At 39.7% G+C, this 16,911-nt stretch overlaps 1 protein-coding gene across 3 annotated transcripts in view; it reads left to right on the forward strand.

Moving 5' to 3' along the window:
* Positions 1-16,911, forward strand: part of MYLK (myosin light chain kinase) — a 216,717-nt gene that overhangs the window by 168,829 nt on the left and 30,977 nt on the right. For all 3 annotated transcript variants that reach the window (XM_040602878.1, XM_040602877.1, XM_040602879.1), the window contains 3 exons: positions 970-1,097; positions 3,592-3,745; positions 16,278-16,580. In XM_040602878.1, the coding sequence (XP_040458812.1) occupies positions 970-1,097; positions 3,592-3,745; positions 16,278-16,580 (585 nt within the window). The remainder of the gene's footprint in view (positions 1-969; positions 1,098-3,591; positions 3,746-16,277; positions 16,581-16,911) is intronic.

Below are 16,911 nucleotides of genomic sequence, written 5' to 3' on the forward strand. Positions count from 1 at the left end.
TGCCCCAGTTATTTTTTATTGTACTGCTTTTATAAAGCAACAGAACAGGTTTCATCCTGGAGTTGTATGTGCTGTGATATTTCTGGCACCTGTCCCTAGCAGCTACCAGGGAGTCTGGCACACTCAGCATCACAACCAAGAGTCAGGAAGTAGCACTACTAGCAAGAGATGTTCTGCTATCTATTGGTACTCAAACAGTGAGAGGGAAGTTTTAATTTATAAATTTAATTTATAAATTAAATTTATAAATTTAAAAATTATAACAATAAATAAAATTATAATAAATAAAAATAAAAATTATAAGAATTATAAATTTATACATTTATATAAAATAAAATAATAAAGAATTAAAAAATCAGGAGAAATACCTGATTCAGAAACGGAGGAGTATGAATGGGATTGCAAGATTTAAAAGAAAACTGTAATACACAAACAAAAGGATCTGTTATTGATCGCAGGAAAATTCAGTGTGATGGACAAATTTCCTCCCTTGTCTCTCGATTAGATGTCTCACATGATGTTTCCCTGGCTATGAAGCAAGAATCTTCATAGGCAGGTGTTGAGTCTTAAATTTTCTGAATGCTGTTGACAATGTTAGGGAGCAGGTTTGCAGATCCCCTCAGGACATGCAAATCAATATGAAGTTAGCTGGAGCCAGTCTTCAAAAATGCAAAGTGCAAAAGAAAAAAGTTTTTCTAACAAACCCAAAACAAAATTTCATAAGCTGTATATTTGGAATTGGTTGTAGATCTTAACACTTTTGGTCTTTTGATTTCTGTACCTTAGTTTTGCATAAGCAAACTCCTGACAGGTAGATTGTTGTTGCTTATCTACAGTAGAATTAACAAATGCTGTTTTGAAACTGTTGAGCTAAGATACTTAAGTGTTTTGAATTTTAAGAAAAATTCAAAGCATAGTCACCTACAGAGATTATTTATTTGTTTGTTTGTTTGTTTATATTTTCATCAGCTACTCCTCCTCAGATTACTCAGTTCCCAGAAGACAGAAAAGTCCGTGCAGGTGAATCAGTGGAATTGTTTGCCAAGGTGGTAGGAACAGCACCCATAACTTGCACCTGGATGAAATTCCGTAAGCAGGTAAATTGTTTTCTGTTCTGTTTAAACAATCATTGAAACAGTAGACTGGAAAGGAACACCAACAACCCATCTTGTCCCTCTCCCTCCCCCAGGAACTGGCAAAGTACATGTCATTCCTGCCAGGTGTTTTCCTCACCTCTGCTGAAAACATTCCACTGATGAAGATTTCACAACCTCCATTAGCAACCTATTGCAGTGCTTAAATACCCATAGTGTTAGAAATTTTTTCGTAATGCCAAACTCAAGTCTTTCTTGCTACAGTTTAAACCCGTTGCTGTCTGTCCCCTCCTATTAAAAACGGTTGTTCCTTCGAGAAAAACCTTAGACCATGTAATTAAAGGATAGGTGATGCGAAAGACGTAGGTGTCTGAAAAATATCTGTCACAGGAAATATCTCTCCTTCAAAAATTACTTCTTCATTATGCTTGGTCTAAAGTTATGTCAGAGGGGCAAAATGCCATATAAGAAGCTTGAGTGAAACATCTAACAACAGAAATGTCACCACACAAGGCACAACAGTGATTATGCTGCTGTGAGTGCTCTCAGCCCCTAGTTTTAAAGTTCCTTTTACTTGAATTTATTTCCTGTAACTCTATTACATGTGTCCTTTAAGGGCAGTTTCTAAAGAGAGTTGCTTTAACAAATAATAAAACCATTTTAAATCAAGTAACCCAAGGTGCGAGTGCAAACTGGAAGATGAACTGCCCTGTTAGGATATAGCAAATGTAAATATGTACTGTAGCTGCTATTCTGTTTATTTCATTCTGAACTTGTTATGCACTCTATAGAACATAAATAAAAACATCTCCTCCTACAAGGAAGTTTAGACTGTAAATCCAGATGTGTCAGCATTTAATTGAAGGAATTCAAAACAATTTGCTAGTGCAAAGGGTATTGCAAAGTCTGTCTTTGCTAACCCCAAATAACCTCTTATTTAGGGGAAAGGGTAGTTTTTTCCTTATCTCTTATATGTTCTTAAAATTCTTTAGTTTCAAGATTGGAGCTTAAAAGTGGCCTACTCATTTCTACAAAAATAGGTCTGAGAAGTTCCAGTGACATTCAGTGTCCTGTTTTGCTGAGCTATTTTGTAACATGTGGGTAAAATATACCCCTCAAAAGTGAGTTTCTGGTTTGTGCAGAATTCTGAGTTCATTGTTCAATACAACAAGTCTATTTACATCGATTTCAAGCCCATTTTTAAATGCAACATTTATTTGACGAGAGACCAGCAGCTCATAATACCATCTCAGATCCATAATCTGTGATTCTACACCTTTTTTCCTTTGTAAAATGTTATTTTTAATATCTTATACTTTCTTCTTTAGTTACTTACTATAAGACAATCTAAAGGTTTAAAAAAACCATATGTTAAAATGACATAAATTTTTAAATGGTGTATTATCACAGGTGAATGAGGAAAGAAAAAGACTTCAGGAAGGTTCATAAACACTGTAGGAGGACAAGCGAGGGCAGCAGGCTTTGGGGCATGCAGCAGTGCATGTGTTCTATCTCAGTTAAGGAGAAAGCAAGGACAGTCCTGCTCTTAGCCTTGCAATTTCTTATTCTCTGAATATATGAGACAAGATAAGGCAAACTAAATAGCCTTCATTTTTAATGAATTCTGAGAATACGTTGTAAGAGTCACTTATCTAAGAAGGAAGTGGTGGGAGGAAGGAGGGCATTGACATTATGTTGTCTGTTTCATAAGAACAGAGTGTACAGTTTCTGTAACTGCAGTATAGGATTATGAGGTTTTTAAATAATCTGTCATGTCTCCAGCTAATACTAATTAAAATATCTGATTAAATACTGATTAAAGTCTCCTTTGTAATTTATGCTATGATAGCTCTATTTCAATTAAAAACTAGTTCAGAATATGCCTCCAGAAAATAAAAATGCTATAGGAAAGCTAAATCTGCTCTTGTATCTCTCCCTGCATAGCTGTAGCATTACATCTCCATTCCGGTCAACATCATCTTCAATTGTTCAAACCCAAGAAACTGTTTCCCTGGTTTATGTGGAAGTACAGAATAAGGCTGTTTGGGACAAGAGGACAAAAGTCACAGCTATGGATGATTTGCACATTGGCCTTTAAAGGGAAATGGCGTCTGAATTAGGGTGTTTGGAGCTAAACCCTTGTTCTGCTGTGGTCTCTGCAAGATATGTGAGACCAAACAGTTCTTTTGCCAATTACATACACACTTGGCACTTTCAGCCTGTCAAAGAGGAGTTAGAAAGTGAAATTCCTGTTCCTTAGTGGAGTCCCAGAACACCAATGCTCCCTGTTGCTTTTGCAGGACTGGAGCCATTATAATGTTCCACTGCATTTTTAGATGTTTTGTGTTGATTACGCTACCAGCTGCACATGTTCACTGCTGTAATAGTTATCTGCAGATAATACTCAATATGGTAACCTTGTATTGTAATTTGAGCTCTTTCAGATATGAAGAAATGTATCCCACAAAATCTTTTTTTTTTCTTTTGAATTTGGCAGATTGAAGAAAATGAATATATTAAAATTGAGAATGCTGAAAACAGCAGCAAGCTAACAATATCATCAACAAAGCAGGAACACTGTGGATGTTATACCCTAGTCGTAGAGAACAAACTTGGCAGCAGACAAGCACAAGTCAACCTTACAGTTGTTGGTAAGTCCATAATAATGTTTTAGATATCTAGTCATTCTCTATACATCACTCTACATTTGCTTTATATATGATGGCATGCAAAAAATTAAATAAAGCAATCAGATAAGTTAAGACAACTGAAATGAAAAACTAGTACTTGAAGAAATGTCTGGACTGGACTGTAAGTAGTAAGAATTATCAGCAAGGTCAGTAGCAATATACTGTGTTTTATTTAGAAAAAATCACTAATTACAGATAGAGGAACAAAACAGCTCAGACTTTAAAAAAATCCACAAGAGTAAAACAGCTCATGTCTCCATTTTTTTGTTAGATACCACTTATTTTTCCCATTTAATATTTGCAGCATCCAGATGTTTGCTAGACTGCAAATTTTAAAACTGTTAGTTCAAGAAGGATTGAGGTGGTTTCTATTAGACTGTGAATTTGAAAATATCCTGTTGCTTGAAAACTGGAGATTTTATCCTTTTAACTGAAATTACTTTCCTTATCTGCTGGTTTATAGTGACAAAAAGCAGTGAATAAAGGCACTGTTTTGAATATGAAGCCCTTCATTTTGGGGCTTTTACACACGTGCGTTCTAAAGCTTCAAACAGCCTTGCTAGATGACACATTCAGGCCATCAGGTTTGTTGTAGCGGGCTGTGGACAGCTGCAGACAGTTGTATACTGGTAACAGTTGCAGGATGTTTGCAGATAAAACTGCAGCCTAGACAGGTAGCTTGAGTGTGAGACAAAATCTAGAGCTGTGACATCTTGCTCTGAAAGGTCTAATGAACCCGCCATGGTGTGGATACACAACAACAATTTTCCAGTGAAATCTAGGGAAGTTTTATGAGCAAAGAGGGTGTTTTCATTAAAACACTAGTCTTCAGGATGGGAGTGTTTCTAGGCTGTGTTATCTGTGGCCTGCAGAAAGGTTTTGACACAAGGCGGTGGGGAGGGCAGAGCTTGCTCAGGCATTTGGACGAATTCTAGTTCAACCAGTAAGGCTGCATCCAAATCACACCCTCATAACTGCCTTGGCTCTGCTGTCCTAACAGATGTATGGGCTAGTGAGCAAGTAAAGATATGCAGGTATAGGGCCAGAGATGAAAATCTGACACCACCGAAATCAGAGGCAAAATACCATTAGCCAAAGTTGGAGTGGAAAATTCATTCCAGCAATCCAGTGAGTAACATACAAAGTTTAATGAGCAGAATCACACTTTCAAGTAGAATATCCACTGCTAAAGAGTGAATGTCCCTCCATTGCATACTGCTATACATATTGTCAATGGAGGCCTCCTGGTTATTTAAATGAGTTTCTTTCATCTGATCTGTGGCTTTCATTGCAGTTAAAAGATAAATGAATGAATGAGTATAGGTATCAAGTAGATTCCAGCAATGTGCCAAAGAATTCAAGATTAGAAGAAAATAGAAAAAGTATTTCTGACATGATGCATAGGCAAATTGTATGACCCCTTCCAACAGTGCGTTGTACAGGTCAGAAGTATAGCTAGGTTAAAAAATTAATACTTTGAAAGATTGGTCCTTGAATAATCACCATACACATTGTTCTGGGTACAGCTTTTGGCTCCAAAGCCCCAACACAGCTGATCAGCAGCTAGAAGAATGGTAGGAGATTATTTGCTCTTCACATTTCCCTTTTTCTCACTCTTTCCTAGGCAACTGCTGCAGCCTTTTAACTATAGCAGGTTATTGGGCACAATGGATTTTTTTTTAGCTGAACTAGGCCAACAGTTCCTATTATCTTGTCACTGTATGAGCCTTGACTCATTGTTATATAAGTCACTGTTTTCTGTCCTTTGGAGTTAATTTGTTTGAAAGTCTTTGAATTCTATAACCTTATAAAGCTACATCTCAGCCTCCTGCTTTGTTCTTCTATAAGAAATGTGCCAGAGAACAGTGGGATTCCCAGAGATGCTTTTGGGACAGTTGGGTGAAGAATCCTTACAATGTGCTGGAGTTTGCCATGTGTTTTGGCTGATGACAAGCTATCTGTTTCCAACTAAAAAGAATAAATTCCCTCTTGTAAAATCGCCAAGCTTTTCAGTGAGACATCTCGCTGATGTCAGCACTGCCAAAGGCACGACAAAGCCTCAAGATTCCTACTTTGCTACATATGCATTTTAAGGCCAGATTCTTCCATCTGGGGTCTCAAAAATGTGGGAAAGGGAGAATAAATGTCTTCCTCCTAGGGAGTGGGTTGGAATCTCACCACTGAGATAAAATCCTTCATGCTATTTGCACCTTTAAAGACGTTAAATGTTCATGAAAGTTGGAAGGTACTTTTCTCTGGAGCCTGCTCCAGTCAAAATAGGGAAGCTTCTCTGAATGTGTGAAATGTGAGACTTCTTAATTTACCAAAGTTCATTCTTAGTCCTAAATTCTTACCTGTCCATTCTCTCTGCTCCACCCAAAGTACAGGGAAGAAACCTGCACTCCCTGCCGTGACCCACATTCATAACAAGCGTTTGTGCAGAAAGCCCTGGCACTCGAGATCAGCTCTGTTTGCCTCAGCTATTTATAATAAGGTCTAAACTCTGCGTGAGCTGCCCCCCTCAAAGTTTACCAATAAAAGGCATATCTATGCATATGCTGTGTGCTCAAAACACTGCTGACTGACCACAGTCTGCAAGTGAGTCTTGAATGTACTGAGGGAAACTATAAATACAGAGCATCTGCTTTCTGGAGGACTGTGTGTGAGCCAACCTAGAGCTATGTTTCTCAAAGGACTAGCTAACAGCCTTGTCTGTTCTGAATTTTCTCAAATCAGACATTTGTTAAAATATAAAACAAAAAAATATGGAAATAAAGAAACATTTCTTGTATTATTACTCCTTACAACCATGTGGATTGCAAAGTCTTCATGCTGGTGGGCAAACTCGTCATGTGAAAGACTCCAATAAGCATTTCCCAAATTAAATTTGGACTGTAACACATGCCAGGGAGCAGGCTGACCAGAAAAGCTGTGCAGTCTCCATCCTTGGCAGTATTCAAGTTCAGACTGGGTAAGCACCTGAACAATCTGGTCTGGCCTTATAGCTGATCCTGCTTTGAGCAGAAGGTCTAAAGACCTTCCTGAGGATATGGAAGACCATCCGGGATCTTGGTTTTATACTTTTGGTTGTCAAAGAGCTTTCTTTGTCAAAGACAAAAACCAAACCCTTATGACTTAAACTCTAACCAGAAGATAAAAAGGACTGAGCTTATCTGCCAGGATTCAAATCAGAAATGATCCTGCTATGATTTAAACTCTCAGTCCTAGACTGTACACTGTAGCTGGGTATGACTTTTAGAAAATTACTTTTAGGGGAAAAAAAGCTGCCCTGCATTCCTTTGAATTTGGCTCCTAAAGTCTTTTATTTAACGACTCACAGTCAGACGCAGACTTCAACTGCAAGCTTAACTGAACTGAGCAGGGGTTCTGACATTTAAAGAGTTTGAATAGTATATGATTCAGTGCAGTCTGGGCCACAGAAAAAGATGCTCTTGAAAGAAACCCAACTTTATTCTAAGGACTTTTTTTCATTTGCAATTTTAATGAACATCAAGGAACAAAATGTCCATTACACTCAGCCTCCAGTGTGAGCTGTTTGCAGTCCACACACCAGATGCACTGATACATAATCAGGTTGGAGGAGACTTGTTAATTGACAGGCACTGCAGTGTGGTGATGAGTAAACAGCACTGAGCCACAAGGACTGAGTCTTGAGCTTCACATTGATTCATTGTATAACTGTCTGTATATGCCCTAATAATAATAAAGGGAGACCTGCAGTAGAAGCGAGACATCCAAGTTAAGCAATGTCTTTTTTTAAAGGGTTGACTGGTCCCAAAATGTCCATGTTGAGCTTTTCTCTATTGTTATGATTAGGTCTCTTAAATAAGCAATGCCATTAGCTGAGTGATCTCTCTGGAGAGATTTTCAACATGTTTCTGCTCCAAAGTCAAAATGGCCTGATGTGAGACTGAGCTGATGATTTACAGCAGACAGTGCGTCAGATTGAAGCGGACTTCTGCTGCCAAAGCTATATTAAATGAACCAGTGATGACCTTAGGGTGAGACAGGACTGATTTAGGCACAGTAGATTTAGGTAGAGCCCTCACTCCACAGTGATAGGAAGAAATATTCATTCCTTTCATGCCATTCATTGGATGTATATGGGTAAATTTATCAAATCTATGTTCTAAACATTTTAGCTATGTGACAGGAATACCCCAGTCTGTAACCACTTTTGAAAAAGGAACTTGGTTTTCATACTGGCTCAAGCTGGATACTATGGCAGACAGTCAAAAGTATAGCGGAGTATTCAACAAGGACAATTTGGCACTAGAGAAGTAATCTGTTCTGCAGCTATGCCACAAGCTTCCTTCATGATATGGAGCAAACTGCTTCATCTTTCCATGCCTAATATACAGGGGGGGGTCTGATGATTAATATTTGGTGAGTACTTTGGATATTAGTGATATCTTTTACTTTTTTTAACATAGAAGTAAAAACACATACACTGCCTACTTGGGGGATGATTTTGATCTACCTTGTTTGTCTTTTATAAATTCTTCAGATTGTTATTGTTCATGGTGTGGTATTGTATGAAAAAAATATTATCATGGTGATTAGCAAGCTAGATGGTAGATGTATGCAGAAGAATAAGAGCAATATCATTATACCCTGAGAGGCCTAAAGATAATTGTGGAGTTTGTTGTTACTCTAAGCATTTGTGCACATGCTGTGTACTGCATCCTCACATGCTGTTGGAAAGTGATAAACCAAATACTTAAAGGCACATATATGACCATGTTGCACACAGGCATGCAAGCAGTGTAACACGAATTCACTAATACCTGTTCCTCTGCATGAGGTTACGATTCCATACTTTAGCTGGGATGGAGAAGTTACTTTCTGTGAGGAAACTGTTAACTTCTATGCCTTTAGCAGGACCTGTACGACCAGAATCTTTCCAAGCAAAAATCAGAAAATAAAAGTTTAGCTTGAGAACTTATCGGCACTAACTCCAATAGTCATTGAATACAACGGTAGGATTATTAATTGCTTATATGAAGGGCTTGGTCCTGGTTCAACAAGTGACATACATGCACGCTATATTAGCATTAGTTCTCTGCCCTGAACTGTTACAAGGAAATGTGGTAGTGTAACCAACAGCTCACAGTGGCACTATCAGCATTTTATGTGTCTGAGAAATCTGGCTCAGTGCTAGCTGCTCAGACCCAGTGGATCCAGCGGTGGTCAGAAACTGTGTGCTCTCTCTGGAAAAGTAAGTGCAGTCATCTGTGAAGCAGATAGTGAAGCAGTAAAAACACAGAGCCTTCCACAGAGAATACTGCAGCTCAGAAGTACTAACGCAAATGCTTCTGAAACTTCATCTTCTTTTGAGAAACAGATTGTATCTTGCAATATCCATGTGATTCCTTGTTTACACTTAGGGTCGAGAATGCAGTGAATTTCCTAAGAATATGTGGGTGGACTCGGTCTCTAACCTTCAGCCTTTTAAATTCCTCTGAATTGCTGGAGGATTTTTGTCACCAGTTTCATGGTTAAAGGGCAACTAGACTGGTGGTTAAGGAAGAGATGTTTTACGTTGCTGCTGTTTTAGTTCAACAGCGTTGTAACCTCGGCTGTCAGCCTCCCTGCTAATGCCTGGTGCTGCAACTCTGCACCTGTATCAAAACTAAATTTTCACAGCAAGATAAAAATGTATAGAGGAAAAACAATTTACGTTGTCCTATGCATCAGTGCTGGTACACAGATGCAGATTTATTCCTTGAAGAGCCATCTAATTTCAATTTCTGTTTAGAGAAATTCCAGTAGAACTCCCCACTTAGTTATTTTTCCCGATAACTTACCTCACCTTTCTTCTGATGAAGAAAAAGAAAGATCATGACAGTATTTCTCACAACAAAATTACTTTATTTTACATGCTGTGAAATGCTAGAAATGTCCTAGTTACTAAGAAGTTACTCATCAGGACTCCTGCACATGAACATGGGGTTCCAAGGACCCCAGCTCACCCTGGTGGAGTCCTGGAATCTACTGATAGTCTTACTGGGGTTAGTCCTAACATTTATTCCACCTTTATGGGAGCTCTAATTCAATCAGTTATCAAACCAGATGCCTAACGTGTAGCACATCAGTAATTCCAGTAGCTTGTTGGTTCAGGCATAAGAGCAGAGGGTTTAGAAAAAGGGCTCCTGAGAATGCACTGTATATTTGTTAGTTCCATTAGGCCTGTGGCAGAAGGAGATGTTCTTGTGCTGAGGCCATGTGCACGGGAGTGGTGAGCTCTGGTTTCGTTCCCAGCTCCATTCTCCTGCGTGTCCTTGGGCAAGGTCATTTTTCTCTTTTATGCCTCAGTTGCCCTGGCTGGCAAGGTGGGAACAACAGCACAAAGTGGTGCTTTGGGCCTCCAGTATTTGTAAGCTACTTTATCTGCAGGTCTCAAAAGGGCAGTTTTTAAATAGCTTTATGTCAGAGTTATCAGGAGGGGCAATATGCTGAGGGATCACACTTCAAGGAGGCTAGCAGCAGTCTGCAGGGTGGATTAAAGGGGAGGTGTGACTTTCAAACTCCGGTCCCCTGAGCTAACTAACCTTGTCTTTGGCTCTGCTGGGGAGGCTGTTTCATTAGCAGTAAATCGCTGTTCATATCATCTTCTCTTTGTTGTTTTGCAGGAAAACACAGGCATTGTTTTCTAATTTAATTTTATCCTAAACCTATAGTATACTAACAGCCAGAAGGGCGTTAATGGTTGTTACAGCGTGTTAAGGGCTAATAATATCTCTGCTTATAGCACTCCTATGCCTTGGAAAAAAAGCTGCAGGGCATAGCTTTCCGAGCAAAGCAGAAAGGTCTGCCATGACCCCAAGCCCCGTCAGCAATAATGCCAAGTTCAGTTATGACCTTTTATGGTTTCGTTTTTCTCCTGCTGATGAATTTCAAATGAAGTCTTTGCCAGTGCTGTCGGCATGGACAGTGTTCAACTCGCTTTTGCAGCATATTAAATACCTTCTCTGGCTAAACAGCTTGTGGAATGGAATTAAATCGTTTCTTTCTGTCTGTTCTTTATCTGGCAGACAGATATCACAATAGCTAATAATAGTATTATACAGTAACATGATAACTGGATTTAGAAAGAAAACCCAATCAATTTTGAGAACAGATAAAGAAAACTACTTAAGAGGCATTGCTTCAGTGTTGTCTCTGTTCATAAAAGAAAAATAACTCTTTTCATAGGCTGCAGTTATACTGTTCTCAGTTTCCAGAGGCTGTCCACTGGAATGGCACTGCTTCTTAAACGCCCACTGGCGCCCCACAAGCTCTTAATGTGTAGCAAACCCTATTGCCTTGCTTTGGCTCAGCCTGACCCTCACATCAAGTAGCAGAACAATTTCCATTTCCCTGCATTCAGAGTTAGATAAGGAGATTGCTGCCTTTTTTGGTCTCCTGGAATGGTGCTTGTGTTCTGCGGACTCTGTAAATTGAGCCACATAGAGAAGGCAGTGAGATCTGGATAGCACAGTTCCGTGTTATGTGGGTGTCCTGGATGAGCTGTTGGTTCTACACCTACGAAGAAAGAGAAAAAGTACCTTTCCTTATCAGGAGGAATTTTGGGTTACATGCTACTGAACAAAAGGCAAGGACCTCAAGTCAAATTTGTCTCATAAATAGCAATGGCTTAAAGGCTGAGCATGCTTGTTTTATGCTTCTCAGAGTGTACAAATACAAATTAATTAAAGGTTAATCCAGGCTGCATATAAAAACCTGTTTACCAAAGTATTTCTGAGAATTTGTCTGAGGAAGGAGTACAACTGAATTCAATTCAGGAGTAAATAAGAAGTGCATTTTTCAATCCTGGTATGGTCTTAAATGAGGCTTATACGTTTCATGTGAGGCCACCTCTTGACCTTACCATCTGCCCTAAGGAACTCATGCCACAAAGAATAAACTGGAATCTGACCTCCTTGCTCTGGGGTAGCGGTAATTTATGTCTCCCTTTGTTGGGAAGTAGTTTTCTCTTAATCTGTGGCTAGTTTCCTGCAGCACAATGGGAGGAAAGCAGTAGAGCTCTCCACATCCCCTCTTACACCCCTATGCATGGCATATAGCACATATGAATTGCTGCTGCTGTTTCCCCTGTGCCACTAATGTCAGTGACTTTGTGCAGTCTCTGTGCTGCTGTGCAGAACAGTCTTGGAGTGAGGCTTGAGGCCAAATTAGCTGCTTGCCCATCTCCTTTGCCTGCCACTAGGCTTTGGGAGCCAGCTTGGGGCAACCTGACTGATACTCCTAAAGAGATTATGTAGGGAGCTTTGTGCTTGAGCTCCCCTTAGTCCTTAACTGTCCGACCTCCAACTATCTTGTTAGCCTCAGCAGTCATACAATTAGGCAAATGAGGTGATCGTAAATACTAGTAAAAGAGTTGTAAGTACTATCTCCTACAAAGGCAATGGAGTTTGTAGGATTCTGACCACCAGGACTGTGTGGATATTGACTGTGACAATCTATAATATCACAAAGCATAACTAAGTCTTGGTTTTGGTGTTATATGTATGCTGTAAGTTAGCGAAGACTGGAATACCCCTAGTTTCCTTATGGTGGAATATATAGACATGTTTTCTTTTGTTGCATATAATAGTGAAACTGAAGTTAGAGCTCGATATTTTAGATTAATTGCTTCCCCTATAGAAATGTTCACAGGAAGCAGTGTATTTTTGGAAGCACTCCCTTAGTTGGTTTGTGGCTATGGTTTGGTCTAGAACAGGAAAAACAAAGTTGTGGTCCAATGAAGCCTGTATAAAGCCCTCATAATATAAGCCTAAGTATAAAGTGTGTTTGTGTGTGTCAAAGACTGCACATGACATGCAAATGAAATATTGAAGATGGGTAGCTCAAGGACATTAATGGTATGCTAAACACTAAAACAGAAGGACAAAATAGAGATTTGTGCTTGACATCCACACCCCTCCTCAACCCACTGGATATTTTTATTGGAAGCAGTCAATTGTGCTGATAGAGATTTCATATTCCAGAAGGGAATGTAGCTTGGCAAAATATCCTAGCTTTCAATACAGACAGACGAATAAAGGGTAACCTTTAAAATCCCCATAGAATAAACTGCTGAGAAACAAAACAGACACATGGAGACACCATCTGCAAATTCTTTGAATGTGCAGAGCTGTAGAATACCATCCGGTCTGATATCAAGCAATTTTTAAGCATGTTAAAATGGTACATATACATCTGTCATATTAAGAAAGAACAAAGATTACACTTTGATTTTTACGATCTCCCACAGCAACTACTCCAGTATTTATACATTGAGCAGATCTGCAAGCAGCAGCACACGGTAGACCTCAAACAAACACATGTATCTTTTTAGATCAAGAGAGTCCAGCCAGGGTTGCAGGTTTTCATCTTTGCCTACTGGGAAAAATTTATCAGGAAAGTAGAAATATTCCCAAGGCTGATTAGACTAAAGCCATGTAGCATTTTCTTTACTTCTGATGTTCCCCTGGCCATGGATGTTTTCTGTCCAGTGCTCGCATACCTAAGCCTTGCTTCTGTAAACTGTGCTGGCCAAATGGATTGCAGTTATCTAGGTGAGTCATGGAAACAGAGGTGACTAAGGTAACTGTGGCCTAGGCAACTAAGAAATCATGCCCAGAGCTTCATGTGGAAACAGAAGTGTGTTGAAAGTCAGCAGAGAGATACTGCATTTTCATGTCCTGCATGGGAAGCAGGGTACTGTGCTCTGCAAAGACTGAAGCATATGCATTGTTTCCTCCTTCAATGCAAAATTCAGTGCAGCGCATTACAGCAAGCCAATAATTAAAAAAAAAAAATAAAGCAACCCAAAACACACACACACACGTACCATCCAGATTAAGCTGTGTGCATAGCAGATGTCAGAAAATCTGCACTACTTTGACAAATCTGAACAGATGCCTCTGTAAGGTGATAGACTACCGGCTGAGCTTTTTCTTCAAAGTTTTTTCCTCTTGCTATCAGCAACTGCTCTGTTCTGTTTGGATTTAGGGTAAGCCAGCTGTTACTTACTCAAGTTCTTCTATCTGCATCTTGAGATGATGCAGTGATGATTATATAGGAGGAAAACAAAACACAGAGCTGAATATTCTTCTTCTGTACATATTTTGAAGAGGACAGAGGTAGCATCATTTCCTACAAGGTCTGCATGGATAATAAGTTGTAGTGAAAAGAAGATGGCTATTGCTTCTGTTTGACTAAAATCATACAATCCTTGTGTGCCATGCAACCAGCTCCCTGGTGGCTGCTGCAGTATTGTACAAGGGTTCTGATATTGTGAATGGTGTGAGTATTGGATTCTCGCTTCTTGCAGCCCCAAGGAGGCTGGGGCAAGACTAGTACAGGGAAGAGGGGCGCTGCTATTTGGCCACCAGGAAACCAAGATTCAGTTCTCACCTTTGCTATAATCTTTCTTTCTAATCTTGGACAAAACACTTAACTCCTCTCTGATTCAGTTCGTGGTATCTATACTAGAAATTCATGCTTGGTAATAGCCCCTTTTATTCTGCCAGAAAATGAGGTGAGTAAAATGTGACAGCTGAGCAGTGCAATAAGCCATTCCAGAGGTTAAGGACATCTGGTCTCTAATTAATTTGTGTTTAACAAGAGATGCAGTGTGTAATGATGACTCCTAGTGGAATGGTGTTTTAAGTGTTGCCAAAACGAATAAAGATAACCTTTGTTCTGGCACTCTTTTTGTTCCGCCTGAGCATTCTCATGCTGAATGCAGTGGCAAACCCTTCGTATCCATCCCCCTTCCTCCTGCCCAGCCTTCCCCCTCATACCATTTATGTATCTTCTAATAAGTTTAAGTAGTGGAGTGTGATGGATTTTCCATCATAACTAAACTAAAAGGAATAACTGATGTTTTTTTCAGGGAAATCATTGAACAACGGAACGTGCATCTTCCAGATAGTGAACTGATATTTAAAAGTCTTTATCAGATTAGGCTACCCCATTTCCCCTCTCTATGAGCAAAACCACAGCAGTCAGAGGAGACATGCCTCTGCCCAAGAACTAAAAGCATCTCTGTGGCAAACTGTGGTTATTTGTGTCTGCTCAGCGATTTTCCTAGGAATGATAATTTGAGTATGGAGGGATAACTCATACAGTCTACGGCTTTGATCAAAGTCCACAGCAGTTTTCCCCAGCATTTGGACATTTTTACTGCTGAGAAAGTGGCTGTATTTTTTGGCTGCTTTGCCAGCTCTGCTTTTCTTAAGGAGAAAGTGATAATGTCCTTTTAGCAATTTTAACCAGCAAAACGGGACAGATCAGTCCCTGTCCAGTGTAACCACTGTTCATAGCATTTCACACTTTCTATCTTTTTCTTTTAATCTTCTGTCATTTTATCCCATTCTTTGATTTCTCATTCAACCTTTGGCCACTAGTTCATCCAGATCAACATCATCATTATTTTGTAGGTTTTACTTCTGAGAGGATTATTCCCAAGGAAGATATTTGTTCCCTTTAGTCTTTTGAAGTGCTTAACTTCCATTATTATTTTCTTAATCAGTAATTTTTTTAAAAGTCAACATTCTTCTGTCTTAGGAAAACATTCATTTCAATGACTATGTAATCATTAAACTTAATTTTTAAAAAGTCAGGTAACTGCAAGGTTTTTGTATTGTATTACATGTTTGCATAGTTAGCTGCTCATCTGCACACCAGGTTCTGGTGATACTGAATCTGTTCGTACAAATAAGTACTATGGGGGCAAGCCTCTAACAGGAAAAACAGTTAAAGGTTTCTATAGTTTCTATCTTTCACTTCCCCCACAATTTCCAAAATGCACAAGATTAAAAAAATCTCAATATTTGAATGATGTTGAATTCTTTTTCGCCAAAAAAAATGCACTAGGCTTTCAAAAACTGCACATAGGTGAAGTTGTTCACTAAATTGTTAGCTGAATTGTCATCCTTCAAGGTCTGTGTTTCTGTGCCAACAAACTGGGTTTTGTTTCTCTACTACCCAGGTATAGTTGGATGAGTGGCACATTCTGAGGCTGTGAAAGGTTAGTAGTAGCTCTGAAGTAGCGAAGCAGATGGAGCTGGAGAAGAATCATCACAGCTATGGTGACTGTTACAGAGGTAAACCTCTAAGGAAGATCACCAAGAAGTGGTTTGCATTATTGTTGGAGATTTGGTTTTATTACTTGCGAGCATAGTTGTGACTGGTTTTAGCCTCCATAGTTTCTGTAATGATAGCTATGAAGGGCATTAGACTTCAGCATGGCTTAGCAAGATGCCCAGGGAACTGAACAAGCCATGTGGGATTGGCATCCATGTTAGCTAATTCATGTATGTCTGTCTGTGCTGCAGTTGTTCCTTCTCCCTGCAGTACAAACCTCTGAAGCAGAGCAATGGCATGGAAAGGCGGCTGTTAGCTGAGGCCAGTAATACCCTAACGAAGTCCTGCCTCATACCTGTGCGATTTCATCTAATGTGCTTTGCACATGTTTTTGCAGATAAACCAGACCCACCCGCTGGAACACCTTGTGCGTCAGACATACGGAGTTCTTCCCTCACTCTCTCATGGTATGGCTCCTCTTATGATGGTGGAAGCGCGGTGCAGTCCTACACTGTGGAGATCTGGAACTCAGTGGATAACAAATGGACAGACCTGACTACCTGCCGCAGCACCTCTTTCAATGTGCAGGACCTGCAGGCTGACCGGGAGTACAAATTCCGTGTGCGAGCTGCTAATGTGTATGGCATCAGCGAGCCTAGTCAAGAATCTGAACTGGTAAAAGTTGGAGAGAAACAAGAAGGTTAGTTTTTAAGAGAAAAAAAAATAATATATTCAATTAAACTCTATCTTAACAGTCCCCAGTGAGGTCAGGCAGCTGTACACACTCCTTGGCATGCGCCTCTGTGCAATGAATGCTTATGCTGGCTGTAAGCGTGCTCAAGTCCCTTTGCAGACTTCATGTAGGCATCTAAGCATAGAAGTTTTGTATGCATCCAGTGCAGAAACTTGGTTTCAGGGATCCTAAAACCCTGCCTCATGAAAGCAACCAATAATTTGACTTCTGGCATGCTGTGTGAGTGCTAGCTGACAGACTTCCGTAGTTCAGCACGCAGGTAATGGGAGATGAAACC

Source organism: Falco naumanni, chromosome 8, assembly GCF_017639655.2.
Source record: "Falco naumanni isolate bFalNau1 chromosome 8, bFalNau1.pat, whole genome shotgun sequence".
NCBI classification, from domain to species: Eukaryota; Metazoa; Chordata; class Aves; order Falconiformes; family Falconidae; genus Falco; species Falco naumanni.